This window comes from Sorex fumeus, unplaced genomic scaffold, assembly GCF_029834395.1.
Source record: "Sorex fumeus unplaced genomic scaffold, SorFum_2.1 ptg000018l, whole genome shotgun sequence".
NCBI classification, from domain to species: Eukaryota; Metazoa; Chordata; class Mammalia; order Eulipotyphla; family Soricidae; genus Sorex; species Sorex fumeus.
This window is the reverse complement of record NW_026606075.1, coordinates 27,706,377-27,721,156: the sequence shown is the minus strand read 5'-3', so window position 1 is coordinate 27,721,156 and position 14,780 is coordinate 27,706,377. Positions and strand designations below refer to the sequence as shown.

The window sequence follows — 14,780 nt, the reverse complement described above, 5'->3', positions numbered from 1 at the left end:
TCTCTCACCTGGTCACGTGCTCAAAATACTTCTCAAGCCCAAAGAGATTACTGATGCCTTAAGATGATAACTTTATTGGCATGAGGATGAAGCCAAGCAGAGGGATGCTAGGAAGTTCTCAGATGAGTGTTTTGTGGCCAGGGCTAAGAACCATGGGTCTGGTCTCCTGACTTTTATGACATCTTTATTAGTTAAATAAAAATTGACAGGATATACTGTTGCATTTGTTACTCAAAGGTAGTTTGTCCAGGGGAGGAGTATCAAGTTTTGATGATGGTCGTAGCTAATCCCTGAAATGGAGTTCATTGACTAGCAGCTGGTGATGTTGCAACAAAACATCTGCCACTATCGCGTATTACCCACAACTCAGCTACAAACCACAACCTGTAGTTTCGATTGCCCCAGGTCACTAGATCTTTATCTATTTTGTACGATCAATATTTAGCATTGTTGTATCAGAATATTTAGAGGAACAGCAAAGATAGCTCTTGGTGATAATTTGTTGGGGAAATATAGGATCTTGAACTTCCTTCAGATCTAGATGGAATAAGTAGTAGACTTGCATACAGAATGCAAGAGCAAAATTTCCTTTTAATACCTTAAATTAGCATTCTATAAAGATAAGGGGCTTACTCTATTATTGAAAGCATTTTTAATTGGATGTTTTTCTTCAGATTTGTGCTACATTATATCTTTCTGGAAGGAGGTGTAGCAATACCTATAGTTACTCACACAAACATGCACAGGTCAACACTTGTCTTATCTACTTGGAGTTTTTATAGACTGTGTCTTTGAATACTTTAATACATGTTTTTGAAATAAAATTTTATATTAAATGTTTTTAATTTTAAACACATGAAATTAGAATATTTCATAATGATATTTGAATAGTAGTTTACTTCTTTAATGCTAGTAATGTTTTTTTCTCCCTTTGAAGATATCCTAGCTCTCCTTCTAACTGATGTGCTGCTGTTTTTACAAGAAAAAGACCAGAAATATATTTTTGCGGCTGTTGTAAGTATCTAGTATTTAAATGACTTAATCCCACATTTCCTTGAAAACCTCTTAAATTGCTAAAGAAATTAAGTGGTCACAGGCATGACTATGTCTCTACTGTTTTTCCCTTATTCATTACTAATAGTCAGGATCTAAACATCAAAGGACTTTGATCCTGGTTGGTGAATAGGGACTACTTTAATTTAACAGGCAACTATCTGTCTTTAGATTATTCTCATATTTTTCTCCAGATACTAATCCCCTCCTGCCCCACTCTGCTTTGTTCATTTCTAGAAATTAAAAGTAGGGTTAGGATAGCAGGATACTTCTCTGTTTCCAGCAGAAAGTAACTGTTCCGCCTATTGCTAATCCCATTCCTAATTTCTATGATGCTCTTTCTTTCAAGCCTGGGAACAGGGTCCTGGCTTTGGAAGGTTAAATATGGGTGTATTTATTTCTACCCTAGTATCTACTAGTTCTACTAGTTACTAAGGTCATTTTTATAACTTGTATCTTTGTTAAAATGTGTTATGTTAACCTCCTGCCAGAATAGACTTAGCAGTAAGATGAGTACTAATATTAATATTTCTTACACAGCAGTTGGCCGCTCAAAATGACTTAAGCAAGATGTCAAATGTCACCAGAATGGCAAGCCCTGTTAGAGAAAAGAAGCCTCCAGAGAGTATCTTACAGTGGTGGCTCTCTAAAATGTTAGTTTTGGGGCTAGAGAGCTAGCATAGAGGAGAGAACACTTGTCTTGCATGTGGTCTAACATGTTATGATCCCTGGAAACTCCTAAAGTCCCCTGAGCCTTACCAGGATTGATTCCTAAGCACCAGGCCAGGAATAATCCCTGAACACTACCTGGTACGGCTCCCAAATTTAAAAAAAAAAGCTAATAAAATGTGAATGTTTATCACCCATTGCATGACAGATTTTTTGGGTCCTATTAGCAGATATCATCAGCTGCAGCTGATTTTGGCAAATTCAAAAATGAATGAAGTTTCTCTTGTGCCATTCAGAGAAAACAAAGAGGCTTGCCTGCCTGATGGAGAGTAAGGGCCTGTGCAGGGCCTCACTTGCCTGTTGATGCTTGTCAGGTCAGCCCTGTTCAGCTCACTGCCTTCCATCCGCAAAGTGATGCCAAGTGGTATAAAGGTCAGAGATTCTTCTGCAAAGCCACGCTGAAGGATAATAGGCAGCCTTAAACAAGTCCCCACATCTTTGATCCATTGGAATGTATATGCAAATTTCATGAAAATTTACTCATCTTTCAAGCAGGCTTCTCTGTCCTATTATCCAGAATGCTCTGAAGGATGCAAAAAAACTGGGAAGTTGGCACCTGTGGGATGGTGTGGGCCATGTTGGGAGAGAAAAAAGATTCATGACACACCTTTGTGAAAACAATAGTCTCTTCAAAATCCCAAAGAACTAAAAGAGAAGCAAATCTTGCTTCTCTGGGGGCTATTACAAACCAAATGACCTACCAATGGATCAAGAATTGGACAGCATACAAACACCCATCTTTCTAGCATGTAGATTCAGGTCAAGTTGAGATGGTCGATGCACAGTATCATTTGAAATATAGATATATATCTCTTATATGGTTTCTCAAGAGTTACATGTGACACCCATATTTCCATTAAGTGGAAAATTTGGAATGCAATAAATTATCCTGGCATAACTTGTATAGTAATGGGCAATGGTGAGATGATGGTGGTACTGTTCCCTAAGACATTGAACTGATGTGTGACTACAATCATAATCACCAGTTCCAACCTTGTTAGTTGTCCAACCTTGTAGCAAATGAGGAAGCACAATCTTGGAAAGTTAAGTTTTGAGCACTGTAATTTTCAGTCATATGCTTTTTAGTTGCATGGTATACATTTAGTTGATACAACTCAAGTTTTGTTATAGAAGTCTTTCAGTGAACGTTTTAAAGAAACTGATATATTGACTAGAAATTAATAGAAATTTACTAGGGACTAAAATACTAGTAATCTAGAACCACTAGTACTAGAAATATGGATTTTCTAGTATTTTAGAAAGTCCTCTTCAGACTAATACCACAGGTAAGATCCTTTCATTCCCTGTTCTGCTAGTAAAACTTCTTGCTCTACCTTAGGAAAACTATGGTAGCTTTGCACATGGTCAGAAGATTTTTCATTTTCATTTCATCATCCTGTTATTCGTCGATTGCCTCGAGCAGGCCCCAGTAACGTCTCTTTCATCCTAGCCCTGAGATTATATTCAAGGCTCTTTTAGGAGAATGAGACCCATCATTGTTACTGGTATTTGGCATATTTGGTACGCCACGGGGAGTTTGCCAGACTCTGCCCTGTGGGCAGGCTACATTCGATAGCCTGCAAGTTTGTCCAAAGTAGAAATAAGACAATAAGATGTCATAAAAAAAAGTTCTGTTAAGATGTCGCGCGGCCGTGGATTTTATAGTCTCTGAGTCTTGGCCGCTGATGGGATTACACGGCACCAGGGGGCCAGGTGGTGGGTGTGACCCCCGCCTACTGGAATTTGGAGGATCTGGGTGGAAGATGCTCGACTCCAATTCGAGTAGGCTTGGAGGTCTCGGCCCCGGAACCCGCGTGGCTTTGTCCCTCTGCCAGTACCTTCATGTGTGCGGAGAGTGGTCTCCGCATGGTGGTGGCTGGTCCTGGAGGTCTTCGGCTGCCGTAGCCCTGGTCGGGGCGGGGAGGAAAGCTCAACCCGCTCCCCTCCAAGGGACTCTGGGAAGGAACACCCAGGCGCGGGGGCAGAGACTGCACTGTTCTCGTCCGGGATCTGGATTTTATAGTCTCTGAGTCTTGGCCGCTGATGGGATTACACGGCGCCAGGGGGCCAGGTGGTGGGTGTGACCCCCGCCTACTGGAATTTGGAGGATCTGGGTGGAAGATGCTCGACTCCAATTCGAGTAGGCTTGGAGGTCTCGGCCCCGGAACCCGCGTGGCTTTGCTGGCAGAGGGACAAAGCCACGCGGGTTCCGGGTCAGAAGATAAAATACTGAAAATAGCAAATGGATGGAGTAGCATCTCTACCCAAGGATTTGGTTTGTTTTTAAGGAGGCTTAGCTGGAAATAGGAATAGGAAGTGGGTCTCTTGAAATAGGACAAAATAGATATAATCAGTAAATACTAGAATACCAAGTATAGCACGATATCTTGATTATCAAAGATAATTTCATAAACCAGAAACAGAACAGTAGGCAGGTAGACCTTCAAATACCAAGTCAAACTTGGAAGCCACTGGAAGCTGTTGTTTCACAGTGGAATCCTGGTTGGAATCACTGGCTAAGAGAATCAGTCATGTGATAGAGTCACAGAAGATTATGGTGTCCTAATGGGACTGAAAACAACATCTTTCTATCCACTTCTGCTCTGGCATAGTCATCAACCCCAGTGCCTATAAGGATCAATAAGGAAGACACATTGGTGGATGGGACCAGGCTGACTAACATGGAGCCACTAGGGAATGGCAGGGACATGGGTGAATGGTTGAATGTGTGCCCTACTCAGAGGTAAGGGTCCCTCCCCATTCTCACCACTGTTTTCAGATGAGGACATTGGCCCAGATTTACCATGTCTGTTTTTCAAATTGCCCACAAGTCTAGACTTAAAAAAAATAGATGGTGGTACTGCCCAGTTTTTAAGTGATGGAACCTGTCCCTATGTTTACTTTTACTACCCTATAGCCCCCATTCTCTTCCATCTTGGATGGTGTTGTTGTGGTAACCAGGAGTTGCACATACACTTGTGTGTGGTGCTTACACATCTGGGTGTGATGCCCTCCAGGGACTGTGCCACAGGGTGTGGTTCCTGTACTGTGTGTGCGGTGTTTGTTCGCAGTTTGCTATGTGGTTGTGGTACCTGGAAAGCATTCTCAGTGTAGTGCTTGCCTGAGGTCACCATGGTACTCACATGCAGGTTTGCTGGGGGTCACACTTCCAGTACTCACACATTGTTTTTTAGTCACCAGAATCACACCCTCTAGTTTTGGTGCTTGCACACACATGAATAGTGTGTGGCCAGAAATTGCAGGTGGTGGACATTATAGAAAACAGAGCTGCCAGGCATACATAGCAGAGCTGTGGGGGCCAAGCTCTGCACGTGGGCAGTGGCACTGAGAATTGAACTTGTGACCTCACACTTGCAAGGCTTGAGCTCTAAGCCCTGTGCCCCTGACTCTTTAAAGACCATGGCACAGCCAGAACATTTCTACAGGATGTCTTAGACCTTTGTATCATCCACTTTGGGCATGTTTCCATCTCCATCTCGAGACTTAACGGAGGGGCTGAAAAGGCCTTACAGGAAGGAAAGCACTTTCCTTGCATGTGGCTTCTTCACCACTACACTGGTTTGATTCCCAGCATTGCATAGGATACCCTGAGAACCACCAGGCATGACCCTTGAGCAGAGAAGAGAGTAAGTCCTGAGTACTGTCAGTTGTGGCCAAAAGTAAGAGGTAGGGCAGGAATAGGGGAGGGAGAGGGAGAGACGAGGTGGGGGGTCATTTTGATAATCTATAATTTAAATGTGATTAGTAAGAATAATAATGGACATGTACCTGGTACCTCCTGGTCTGATTTTATTATTTCTTCTTCCTACCCACTTAACTGTTTTTTGCTTTAAATGCGTATGACAGGTTAGAGAGATAGTACAGGGACAAAGGTGCCTGCTTTTGACTACCACCAGTCCAAGTTTGATCTCTGGCTCCACATAGGGTCCCAGTTTCCCAAACACAGAGCCAAGAGTAGCTCCTGAGCCCCTCTGGGTGTGGCCCCTCAATCAGTCAATCAAATATCAATTAAAATATTTGACATCTCTGCCTATCATACTCCTACAACACTAGTCAATAGTTGAATTGATTTCACTCTTGCAAATAATGTCTTAAGCAGTTTAGATCTACTCTGCCTCTGTCCGCAGAGGCCATCCACCTTGTAAGCCGAGGAAGCTTCAACTTCAGAGAAAGAAGGAAAGCAGATATGTTCTTAGCAAGTCAATCTGTAAATGAAATGAAGAAAGGGCATCAGCTGTGTTCAGGGGCTCAGGGGCCATCCCTTAGCAGAGAGGGTGGTATCCAACGTGCTTTGCTCCCAAACCATTTTTGCATCCATTTTGCAGAGGTACAATATGGGGACTGGGACCAGTGTTCTCCCCATCATGGTGTGCGTGTGTGTATGTGTGTGTGTGTGTGTGTGTGTGTGTGTGTGTGTGTGTATGTGTGTTTATTACTCCAAGAAGAAGCCATTCTGGGCACAGGCTGGCATAAAGCTTCAGAAGTGGCAAAGTTTCTGATGCCGAGAAAGCAGGCAGGCAGCTCTGAGGAGTCAGCGATTCGGGATGCAGTGGTGTGTTCTGGACTAGGCGTCACTCAGTCCCAGAGGCCCTGAGGGGGAAACCAAACCACATTCCACAACTGGCTCTGTAAATCGTGGTGGAAGCCACAAACCGAAGAAAATTCTTCTAGTTAGCTCCAAAGCTGTTCATCATGAAGCACTCTCGGACTCTTCTCTCAACTCCAACCTCCTCCCCAGATGAATGTTGTCAGTGTTCGATTCATCTCAGAAGGGTTTAGAATGAGATTTGGAAGAATCGGGAAAACTGTTGGTAGAAAAGGTTAATGATGATTTGGCTGCCAAATATTGCCCTTTTTTCCTATTCCTTTTAGGGCAAATTATGCTCAATTTAGTTCTGCATTTTATCGCATGCTATTTTATGCACAGCACTGTGCTGTCTATCCCACCATGCATTAGGCCCATTCCTGTGCCAAGGATTCACCTGGTTGGTGGGAAGGAGTGTTTGTGGGTAGAACCATGGAAGTGATATCACTATGCCCTGAATTTTAATACCAGAGACAATGTTTATGTCTCAGGAATCTGAAGTCTTGTCTCTTCATGCTTTTCATTTTTTTATACCTGAGGATTCTGTTCCAATTGCTTTGCTGAAATAATCTTGCTCTAAACTTCTAGAATCCAAAGGATTCTATGAGGGCCCTGTGATGCAGCACCACTTGGCCATGGCAGTTCTAAGAATAACTTATTCTGTCCTCACTCCTTGTAAAATATGCTATTCTTTTAGTTGTTGTTGTTGTTGTTGCTTTTGGGCCACACCTTCTGTACGCAGAGCTTACTCCTGGCTCTGTATTCAGGAACAACTCCTGGTGGGACTCTGGAGATCATATGGGATGCTGGGGGTCGAACCACCAAGCCCTTTCTATTATTTCTCTGGCTTCAATGCTATATTATTTTCTATCCCATGCCCTTACCAAAAAAAAAAAAATAATCCTTCTACCTGTGCCTGGTATTTGATATATTAAGACTCTGATTGTCCTATCTTTTAAAAAAGTCCTCCCTTTACATCACCTTTCTTCTAAAATTGTGGCCACTCGTAGTAGTACTTGGATTATCTTTGTAGCATTCAGGAGCCTAGGCACTGCTGGGGATCAAATTCAGGGCCGAAGGTGTGTTCTACCACTCAGGGCGTCTCCTCAGCTCTTTGCGTCCCCATTTTAAAGGAACAGATTTCTCCTACTTTCTCCTTTCCCATCTTCTCTTCACCACACCGTCTCCACTGCAAAGTTCTCCAGCTCCCACAGCTCTTTAGAAAAGACTTAAAAGAAATGGAAGCACTCCCGGGGCCTTTCTTGAGTTTTGGAAGGCCCTGCCTCTAGCGTGCACAGCATCTCACCTGCACGTCCTCTGTTTTGTGCAGGATCAGAAGCCATCTGTCATTTCCCTCCAGAAACTCATTGCTAGGGAAGTTGCAAATGAGGAGAGAGGGATGTTTCTCATCAGTGCTTCCTCCGCTGGCCCCGAGATGTATGAAATTCACACCAACTCCAAGGAGGAACGGAACAACTGGATGAGACGGATCCAGCAGGCAGTCGAAAGGTAACGATTTCCTTCTGTCCATTGTCTTGGGCGTGGACTCGGCCATCTGAGAGAGTCTAACCCTGTCTTCCCTGCATGACAACTGCGCCTCAGCCGGAACGGTGGTGTGCTGGCTGGCTGTACCCCACCCTGCTTGCGGTAGCCCCTCCCCCGCACCTCTGTTCCCAGAGTCTATCTGCTTATCACGCCACCCTCCCCTCCGCCCTGGCTGCAGCAGCTCCTGGCTCAGCTCCTCTGCGAAGACTCCCACAGCGCCGGTGCTCTCTCCTTTGCTGACTCCCTTTGTGCTGCGCCCTGAGCCCCGTGTTTGCTGCTGACCTGGCTGCCACCCTGTGCTGTCTTCGCATTTGCTGATTAGATTGGAAGCTCCTTGAGGGCAGAAACCACGTCTCCTGCCTCTGTGTCCCTCCTCTGCGGAAGCATTCAATAAACTTAGATGGGAGGATCTATGTGTTCTCCATCAATATACTCCGTGTTCCTTGTGCAAAGACAGTTTTTGTTAAATGGCTATGGGTAGGAGGGTGGGATGTGCCTTTACCGACTCTAGGAGCCTTCCTGTGTTGGGGAGGTGATGATGGGGACCACTCTGGGTGGTGCTTGGCCTGGTTGTGTTCGGGCCCTGTGATGCAGTACCACTTGGCCATGGCAGTTCTAAGGCACATCAGGGCCACCTCTGGCAGTGTTCAGGGGGCCATATGGTACTGGGGATCAAAAACAGGCCTGGGAAATCAAAGCATGCACTCCACCCCTTTGGCCTGTTTCCCGTGTCCAGGGAAAGCACATTTAATGATAATTTGATAAGTGATATTATATGAAATGCCCCAACCTCTACCATATCCCAGCCAACTGAAAGCTTAAGACTGTCCCTCTTACTCCTCTGCTTCATCAAGCATAGTTGTATCCAAATGTAGTAGAAAGCAAAAGTTACTTTAGTTGTGTGTAACACTAGTGGTGCTGATGGCGGTAGTAGTGGTGGTAGAGCAAAAGAGTGTGTTGTGTGTGTGTGTGTGTGTGTGTGAGAGAGAGAGAGAGAGAGAGAGAGAGAGAGAGAGAGAGAGAGAGCAAGCAAACATGAGGAGTGTGTGTTTGTTGGATTAGTTGAGCCATCCTGTGCCATTGGAGAGCTCTATTACTTAGTGCAGGTCCTTCCTTGTTCTAGCACCCCAGCTTTTTCTTGCTTGGGTCGGGGGTTGGACTCTCTCTGGGCTAAACTCTGCCCTCTGAACAGTTCCCCCAGGCTCCCTAAGGGAGATCGCACAACGCTTGGTTTCAGTTCTCTCTCTTGACTGTTGTCTTTTTAAAGTTGCCCAGAAGAAGAAGGGGGAAGGACGACCGAGTCTGATGAAGAGAGACGGAAAGCCGAAGCCAGAGTGGCCAAAATCCAGCAGTGTCAAGGTAGAGCACTGCCCCCTGGGGCTCGGAGCTGCAGTGGTCTCTTGGGGGGGGGGGGAGCGGGGGGGCTGGGCTTTCCCAGGTCTTGCCTGGGTGCTGGAAATGGTGGTTCATCTTATCTCCAGCCTGAACGCTTCTTCTCAGAAGCAAACTAAAAGCCATGCGACACCTAGAATAAAGTGACCTCCACCTTCCTCCTTAGTGGTTAAAAAACATTAAAAAATTCTGCCACCTATCTACCTAGTGTCAGTGTGGGTGCTGACAGGCCTTGGAACTGCAGGGGGTTCATTTCAGGTGGCACCCCTGCCAGCAGGTTAGAGTTGTATGTCTTGGATGAGGATCCCCTAAAACTCCCGACCTCAGTTGCCTAGAGTGGAAAGTCAGGAAATGAGATGAGATCAGTGGTAGTCACTGCTGCCCGATATTTGAATCTATGTGTGAGTGTGTGTGTGTGTGTGTGTGTGTGTGTGTGTGTTTGGAGGGTCTTTAAAAATGTGCACTCCTGGGTTCTTCTCAGTCACTTCATGGGAGTGTGTGGGAGGAGATGGCAGACATCACTATTTTAAATTCCCCCCTGGGTGATCCAGAGAGGTAGAGAGACCTGAGAATCTGGATGCTCTGATATTTAAGAGCCCCTCTAAGCCCAAAGAATCCTGTGACTCCTTGAAATTGGTGCCGGGCGATGCGGTCCAAAGTGACCTCCCCCCAAAAAGGGATGTTTGGAAATATAAATGAAAATCAGTCTGTTTGGTTTTGTCCAAGACTGGCCAAAGCCTAGGCAGTTTCAGGCTTTTTTGCGTTGTTTTTCCTTGCGGGTATCGCCCATCGTGGACAGGCCACCTCAATTTTCATTCCTGAGCTTAATGTTTAGTCTTAATAGAAAACAGCCTGGATAAACAAAGAAGAGCTTTGCAAGGTTTTCTGGAATGAGGAGCATGGGGGAGGAAGCTTGAGGGAGATTTATCTTGTTTGTAGGAAAGCCCGTGGGAGTTTAGCAGACATAAATCTTCTGCAGGAGCCTTCTACCCTTCTTTTTGGGGGGATGAATCAGGATTAGAACCCGAGTCCTTCTTGGAGGCCACACTGCCTTCTCATAAGTGTCTTCATCTTGTCCCTTGGCTTTTCATGTTTGTCATGTTCACGTGGTAACCCAGGGCCATGACTGTCTTGTAGAAATACTCAGCAACCAAGACCAGCAAATTTGCACCTACTTGGAGGAGAAGTTGCATATCTACGCAGAACTCGGAGAGCTGAGTGGCTTTCAGGAGGCGCATCTGGAGCCGCACCTCCTCATTAGACCTGATCCAGGAGAGCCGCCCCAGGCTGCCTCCTTACTGGCAGCAGCACTGAAAGAAGGTGAGGTGCTTTGGAAGATATTGGCTACCACATGTGTCACGAAGGGCTCTCTGGCAACTTCTGCGTGCCCACGGCCATGGGACCAAGCACAACCAGGCAAAGTCTTCACTTTCCTGGAACGTACATTTCGGTCAAAGACCAGGAAAGACTGAGTCAGGGTGTGGCAGTTGCTGTGAATTCAAGCAGGCAGAGGAAAGTGAAGCAAGTGATGGTGCTGGGGAAGATGAGTTCTGGTTTCAATGGGAAGACTCCTGGGTAGGGGGATGCCTCCCATACAAGGGAGGCATGGACAAAGTGATGCCTCCTGGACAGGGTCATGCCTCCTGGGTAGAGGGATGCCTCCTGGGTAGGATGATGTGACCTGGACCCAATGATGCCTCCTGAACAGGGCAATGCTGCCTGGACAGGTCAGTAGGTGAGCAGCGTCCCCAGCCACACATCTCCACACACTGGAGCACCAGGGGCAGGACTCACCTGAGCCCGTGGGATCAGGAAAAACCTCATACAGGAGAGGAACACAGAACAGAATGTCGCAGAAAGGTTGGGATTCAAGTAGCAAAGATGGGGGGCTGGGGAAGTGGTACAGCTAGTAGGTCACTTGCCTCGCATCCAGTTAACTGGAGTTTGATCCCTGGTACCACATATGGTCCCCCCTGTACAGAACCCCCTAAGCACTGCTTTGAGAGTTTCTTCAAATAAAAAATGATCGACAGTGATGACGAGACTAGCATTGAGAGTGGGGGAGACACCTTGTCCCAGGTGCTGAGGTTTTCAAGGAATCTGTACTTGAAAGGTAATGAGGGTAGAGAGTGGGAGCGTCTGACAGCAGGAACTTGAAGGGGTGACGTGTGTTTTCAGGGGCAGGGGACAATTTCTGGAAGTGATAACAGTGACACAGCTCTGGGAGAAAAAATCGTCACCACCTCTGAGTGACCAGAAATACAGCCAATCAGCACAGGGTGCCAGTTGTAGCCTGGGCCTGAATGTGTTACTCCCACAGCCTATTTGTAGCAATAGTTTTATTGGAACATGCTTCACTAGTTCAAACCTGTCTGTTCCGTGCTGCTTCTGGCTGCAAAGGCCAAGGTGACTCCATGTCTCCAAGCCTCAGTGGCCCACACAGCCTGCAGTATCCAGCTGGTCCTATGCAGAAAAACTTGGTCACACTCTGTCTTTCAGTGTTTCCTCCAATAGAGAATTTAGAAACCTGGGAGAGCATCATCTCTATTTCACAATTGAGGACTGAGTCTGAAGAAGCCGGGTGTCAGGAGGTAGCCTTGGTGGGGTCTGCTGATAGAATCATCCCTTTGTTCATCAAATGCTCACGTGTTTATGGTGTGCATTGCCCCTGGGTTAAGGAAACATGTTCATGTGCTTCCAGTAGGAAAAGGCAGACAACAAGCATTGCAAAAGCATCCCTAAAGGCCACAGAAATGAGATTATGGAGTATTGGGCAGGGGCGGGGATTGGAGATGTGACTCAGTGGTAGAGCCCCTACCTAGCGTGCGAGAATCCCTGGGTTTTATCTCTGGATCTGCACCTTCTCTCCCCCATAAACCCCACAAAAAGGCATGAGATAATGGGGTGGAGATGAGGTGAGGATTTTGAGGTAGAGAGACCAGTGAGACAAAATTCCTTTGGGAAATGATGATGTGAATCTTGAGTGTATGTGTGTGTGTGTGTGTGTGTGTGTGTGAGACACTGGAGATCAAACTTGAGGCATTGTACATGGAAAGCATAGCGTCCATCACCAACCATTTCCTGGTACTGAGGATTATTTTGTTTGGTTTTTGTTGCGGGGGAGGGCTTTGCTTTGTTATGCTTTGTTTGGGGGTCACACCTAGTGATACTCAGGGATTACTCCTCCCTCTGCACTCTGGAATTACTCTTGGAGGTGCTCAGAGGACCATATGGGATGCCAGGAATCAAATCCACGTTAGCTGCGTGCAAGGCAAATGCCCTACCCACGGTACTATCTATTGTTCTGGCCATGCCTTTGTTTCTGGGATGAGAACTGACCAATGTGAAACAGCCATCTCTGGGGAGGCTCTGCCAGGACCGGGGAGGGCACATACAGAGCCTCTGCATTTGAGATGAGCTTATCCTGATCTGAGAAAGGAAGGCCAGTGTGCAGGGGCAGGAGGAGACTGCCCAGGTGACCAGGGACCAGCATTTCAGGGAGAAGTTGGGGAAACGACTTGGAATTGATGGAAAGTTGTTCGATGCTTTTTTTTTAATCACATGAGATACTCAGTTAAAAAGTTGTTAATGATTGTGTTTCAATCATATAATGTTCCCACACCTGTCCCTTCACCAGTGTACACATCCCACCATCAGTGTTCCCAGTTTCCCTCCTGCCCCCCCCCCAATCTGCCTTCTATGGCAGATACTCCTCCTCCTCCTCCTCCTTCTTCTTGTTCTTCTTTCTCCTTCTCTCTCCTTCTCCTCCTTCTCCTCCTCCTCCTCCTCCTTCTTATTCCTCTCTCTCTCTCTTTCTCTCTCTCTCTCGCTCTCTCTCTGATAGATGCTTTCAGTCGCCCATTTGGCTTCATCTCGTTTTCTTTCAGTAGAAGAAGAAAACTGCTCTGGTGGGCAGGGCAGGACGAGGCAGGGTGGGGAGGGTGAGGGAGTAGTGACAAGCAGAGATGAGAAGCCTGCTTTGGGGACCTGACACAGAGCAGGGCTGTTGGCATTGGGCCTATAGAAGGCAGACGCAAGATGTGCTTTGGAGCCTAAGTCAAAGGATTCTCAATGGGTCAGTAAAAACTAGTCCTCCTGGTGTCTTTAGCGAGTATGTCCTCCCCTCTCCAAGTCAGGCAGAAGCTTTAAGCGTTTTTTTTGTTTTGTTTTGTTTTGTTTGTTTTACCTCTGCCCCACCCTGCCCACATGCTCCCTAAAGTTTACTAGATTTAGGTCCATCTGCTTAATTCCTCTGGCACCATTCCAGGGGTGTACAAGTAAGAATACAGAGCCACTTGAGAGCTGGCCTGAGCCCCATAGTGCATAAGTGACCACCCCCTACATGGGAGACACGGCAGGAAGCTGAGTCCGGGAGCTGTCATTGTCTTTTGAAAGAACAGACCAGCAAGGATGTCTTTCTGGGCCTCTGAAGCACCATTCTTATTCTCTTCCCTTCCTTTTCTCTGTCTGCACCACCTCTCCCCACTGTTTTCTTTTTTGTTTTGGGGGTCACACACACTGGTGCTCAGCGGGGTACCCATATGTAGTGCCAGGGATCAAACCCCAATTAACTGGATGCGAGGTGAGTGCCCTGCTGGCTGTCCCATCTCCCCAGCCCTCTCTCTGCCTCTTGAATACCAGCCTTTCTGCGAGGTTCTGCTTTGTGTTCCTCTCCTGTATGAGGTTTTTCCTGATCCCAGGGGCTCAGGTGAGTTCTGCCCCTGGTGCTCCAGTGTGCTGAGCGGTGTGCCTGGTGATGCTGCTCACCTGACGCTTTGCAGGGTGGGGAGTCCTGTGTGTCTCTTCTTCACTCTGCAGACTCTCCCCAGCAGCATTCCAGAGCCTGATGCTCTGGCAGCCCTTAAAGGCAGCAGGTGATCACTGCACATTTTTGGCCAGGGTGTTTGAAAAAGCTCCTCAGAATGATACTCCTCAGCATCATATGTGTGAGGGGAGAATCTTTTGTCACACATAAAAACATTCCTTTGCTGGTGTGGTGCTCTCGGATCTCAGCAAATCTTTTTTTTTTTTCTTTTGGCCACACTCAGCCGATGCTCAGGGATTACTCCTGGCTCTGCACTCAGGAATTACTCCTGGCGGTGCTCAGGGGACCATATGGGATGCTGGGAATCGAACCCGGGTCGGCCGCATCCAAGGCAAACGCCATACCCGCTGTGCTATTGCTCCAGCCCCGTCAGCAAATCTTAAGGGGAGTTTTTATGGCTTGGTGGCAAGCCCATTTATTTTCTCCTCTGGGGAATGATCAGGAAGCCTATGGCAAAAGTTGGGAAGTTGTGTATGTTGAGATGGAGAGTTTAAGGCATGTTGTTGGGGAAGGGATGTGCTTTCAGAAAGTATCTAATTTTTCTGAGTAGCAAATTTGAAGCTTGTGATTTCTGGTATCGTATGTAATTGCAGACTGCTTCAGCAGACTATTTTTAAAAAGATGTGTTGG

At 46.5% G+C, this 14,780-nt stretch overlaps 1 protein-coding gene across 3 annotated transcripts in view; it reads left to right on the top strand.

The window, feature by feature from the left end:
- Nucleotides 1-14,780, top strand: part of ARHGEF28 (Rho guanine nucleotide exchange factor 28) — a 364,650-nt gene that overhangs the window by 291,492 nt on the left and 58,378 nt on the right. For all 3 annotated transcript variants that reach the window (XM_056112429.1, XM_056112428.1, XM_056112427.1), the window contains 4 exons: nt 938-1,014; nt 7,719-7,897; nt 9,201-9,292; nt 10,463-10,645. In XM_056112429.1, coding sequence (XP_055968404.1) covers nt 938-1,014; nt 7,719-7,897; nt 9,201-9,292; nt 10,463-10,645 — 531 coding nt within the window. The remainder of the gene's footprint in view (nt 1-937; nt 1,015-7,718; nt 7,898-9,200; nt 9,293-10,462; nt 10,646-14,780) is intronic.